Raw genomic sequence first — 2,951 nt, 5'->3', positions numbered from 1 at the left:
GTGAACTTCCTGTGATTTTAAAGAATCATTGAAAGCTGAGTGTTAGCAGGGCATAGTGACTCATACCTATAAACCTAGCACTTGGCAGGCTGAGGCAGGAGGATTACTTCCTGGGCTACATAGTGAGACATTGTTTCAACAACAACAGGCTGGAGAGTGATAATGCAAACCTGTTGTCCCAGAATCATGTGAGGCTAAGGAAGGAGGATGGCTTAAGCACAGGCTTTCAAGGCTAGCTTTCTGGGCAACATAGTGAAACCCATCTCAAAATGTCAAAGTTCCTTCCAAATTACCACACAGAGGCTTATATTAATTGTAAATGCTTGGCTGGTAGCTTAGGCTTATTACTAACTAGCTCTTACAACTTTACCCATTTCTATTAATCTATGTGCTGCCCGGAGGCTCATGGTTTACCTCTACCTCATTGTGTCTCTGACTTGTTCTCCCTCTGGCTGGCAACTCCTCTCAATCTGCCCTCCTTCTTTCCATCATTCTCAGTTTGGCTTTCCTGCCTAACTTCCTGCCCAGCCACCGGCCTGTCTGCTTTTTATTAACTAATGAGCATAATATATATTCACAGTGTAGAAAAGGATTGTTCCACAGCATTTCCCCCTTTTTGTCTAATTAAAAAGGAAGGTTTTAACTTCATCAGAGTAAGATTATGTACAACAAAAACAGTTATATTTTTTTAAGGCTGATATTCCATTTACTTGTGTTAACACTGAAGACCCTTCATACCTCCACAAGGGTAACTACAGGAGACGTGCTCAATCAGTGGTTCCCATATCTAGAAACACACTGCTCTGAGGACTATTGGAGCATTACTTCCACTACAGAAGGGAGATAATTTTATAGCTGTCTCAGGTGCTGCAGTCTGTCCACTGATACCCCCAGCTGTTTCACTAAGTTGGTGGTCTGGTCCAGAATCCAAGCGAGGCTTGGTTTTTCCAAGTGTGTGTGCTCTTGTGTTCTGCACCATTCGGAAAGTGAACAGTGTCCTGCTAGGACTCTCGTCAGAGGTTCTGTTCAACTCAGCACTGTTTTCACAGAGTCTTTCATCTTTAGCTTCATCAATCTTTTTCTCAGCTGGAACTCCATGACAAAGGTCCATATCCTCAATGGAGTCCAATAAATCTGTAACTTGGGCCTGTGACGTGACTGATTTCAGACGTTTGAGCACACACTCTTCGCACTGGCCAACTGCATCCAGAAGATTATTTATTTTGCTGATCAAAGCTGAACTATTGCCATGAAGGTGACACCAGAAGAGGAAAGCACTCAGTGTTCCCCTGAGTAGTCCATAGTTTATGACTTCTGCACCTTCTTTGTAACCTTGATTGAAGTCCTGTTGAAGAGTGACTGCTTTGCCTGCATCTATTCCATCTCTGTAGCCTTCTTGGATTCGCCTCTGCATGTGGCCCTGCCATTCCCACTGCACTAACAGAGTCTCGTCTGCTTCCTCGTCAAACCCATCCTGATCCCCAGGGCTTAGGATCTTGGGAACAGATCGAACCCAAGACCCAAAAACAGTTATTAAGAATTACAGTTACAATATCCAGTCCATTTGTATTTGACAAAATTAGAGAAAACACTCATTTATTTTATCTTGGTGAGTCTAAAGTTTCACATTTAATTTATCTTGTATCATAACTAAGAAAAACTATAACTATGACTATCTAGTCTTCAACTCCATCAAAGACCCCAAAAGGATGAAATGTTACCTAATGACAGGAACATCTCGCTGTCTGGACAGTCACCCAAAGTTTCTCTGTAATTTTAGGGCATCCATCTCTGGCCTATAGGCCTGGCATACCTGACAGACTTTCCTGTAAAGCATGAAATTCTGAAGGACATTCCTCCCTTGTCTTGGCAAAGTTCAGCAGTTGCCTTTTTAAATTAATTAATTAATTATTATGTATACAGTGTTCTACCTACATGCCAGAAGGGGGCACCAGATCTCATTATAAATGGTTATGAGCCACCATATGGTTGCTGGAAATTGAACTCAGGATCTCTGGAAGAGCAGCCAGTGCTCTTAACCTTTGAGCCATCTCTCCAGCCCCAGCAGTTACCTTTCTTATGTCCTGATGCTCCAGTTTTGACAGTAACTGTCAGCAATTAAGGCAAGGGCAGTTTCTTTGCCCATATGGCTAGCTTTGGCCATAAAGAAAGCAAACTCCATACGGATCTTCAATGCCCATCATTTTCTCTGAAGTAGATCAGTGCTGCCAGAAGCAGACATGTCTCATTGTCTTGAAAAGCCTTAGGTTATTAAACATCTTAAATGCCATATTCTATAGGTCTTTGAAGTGTTTAAAGACCATCTATCTAAATATAACTGTGTATGACCTTGAAAATATACCTAACATGACTAAAAGTTTGACTATTACAGATGATTACTAATCTGTATTTCTTAGTTATATATTACATTCTTAAATGAGTTGCATAAACACAATATCCCAAACAAGAGTAGAAACATACATACAGTATAACAGAAATAACTTTAAAGTTGTATCAAGAAATCAAAATCCATACCAATGTAAAATATCTTGAGATTAAGAACTTTTTTAAATTAAAGTAGATTCAATAATCTACCCTTTTATCTTATCATTTCTATATCCTCTCCCCCTTTTGAAAGAGATCATTGAATTTAACTCTTTTGTTCAGCTTTTTTTCTAAATTTGACCAATGACAATTTGTAACCAGAGCCCCCTAAATGATAATAAACATCCATAACCCATTTTTTTGGGAATGTGGGCAGTTTTCTACACTACTTCCTATTGACTGGGGACACTGGTAATCTTTGGGGGACCCTGAGAAAATTGGGATAATAATGAAGTCCCGGTTGTAGTAATCCATGAGGTTGGATCATCTTAGCCAGTCACTTTGAAGCTGTTCTGGATTCAGAACTCAGAGGAAACTGCAACAAAGTGCTCCAAGACATTGGATCA

General features: G+C 40.2%; 1 protein-coding gene across 1 annotated transcript; it reads right to left on the bottom strand.

Annotated features, from left to right (window-relative positions):
• Positions 1–809: 809 nt before the first annotated feature.
• LOC128099985 (protein YAE1 homolog) lies at positions 810–1,513 on the bottom strand (the record flags this gene model as incomplete). Its single annotated transcript, XM_052721954.1, is given in 2 exon segments — positions 810–994; positions 996–1,513. Coding segments are annotated over 2 exon segments (663 nt in total), but the record flags the coding sequence as incomplete, so codon positions are not given.
• Positions 1,514–2,951: the final 1,438 nt, after the last annotated feature.

This window comes from Peromyscus californicus, unplaced genomic scaffold (assembly GCF_007827085.1).
Source record: "Peromyscus californicus insignis strain IS unplaced genomic scaffold, ASM782708v3 Scaffold_6__1_contigs__length_162567912, whole genome shotgun sequence".
Classification (NCBI taxonomy): domain Eukaryota; kingdom Metazoa; phylum Chordata; class Mammalia; order Rodentia; family Cricetidae; genus Peromyscus; species Peromyscus californicus.
This window is presented reverse-complemented; position numbering and strand designations above follow the sequence as displayed.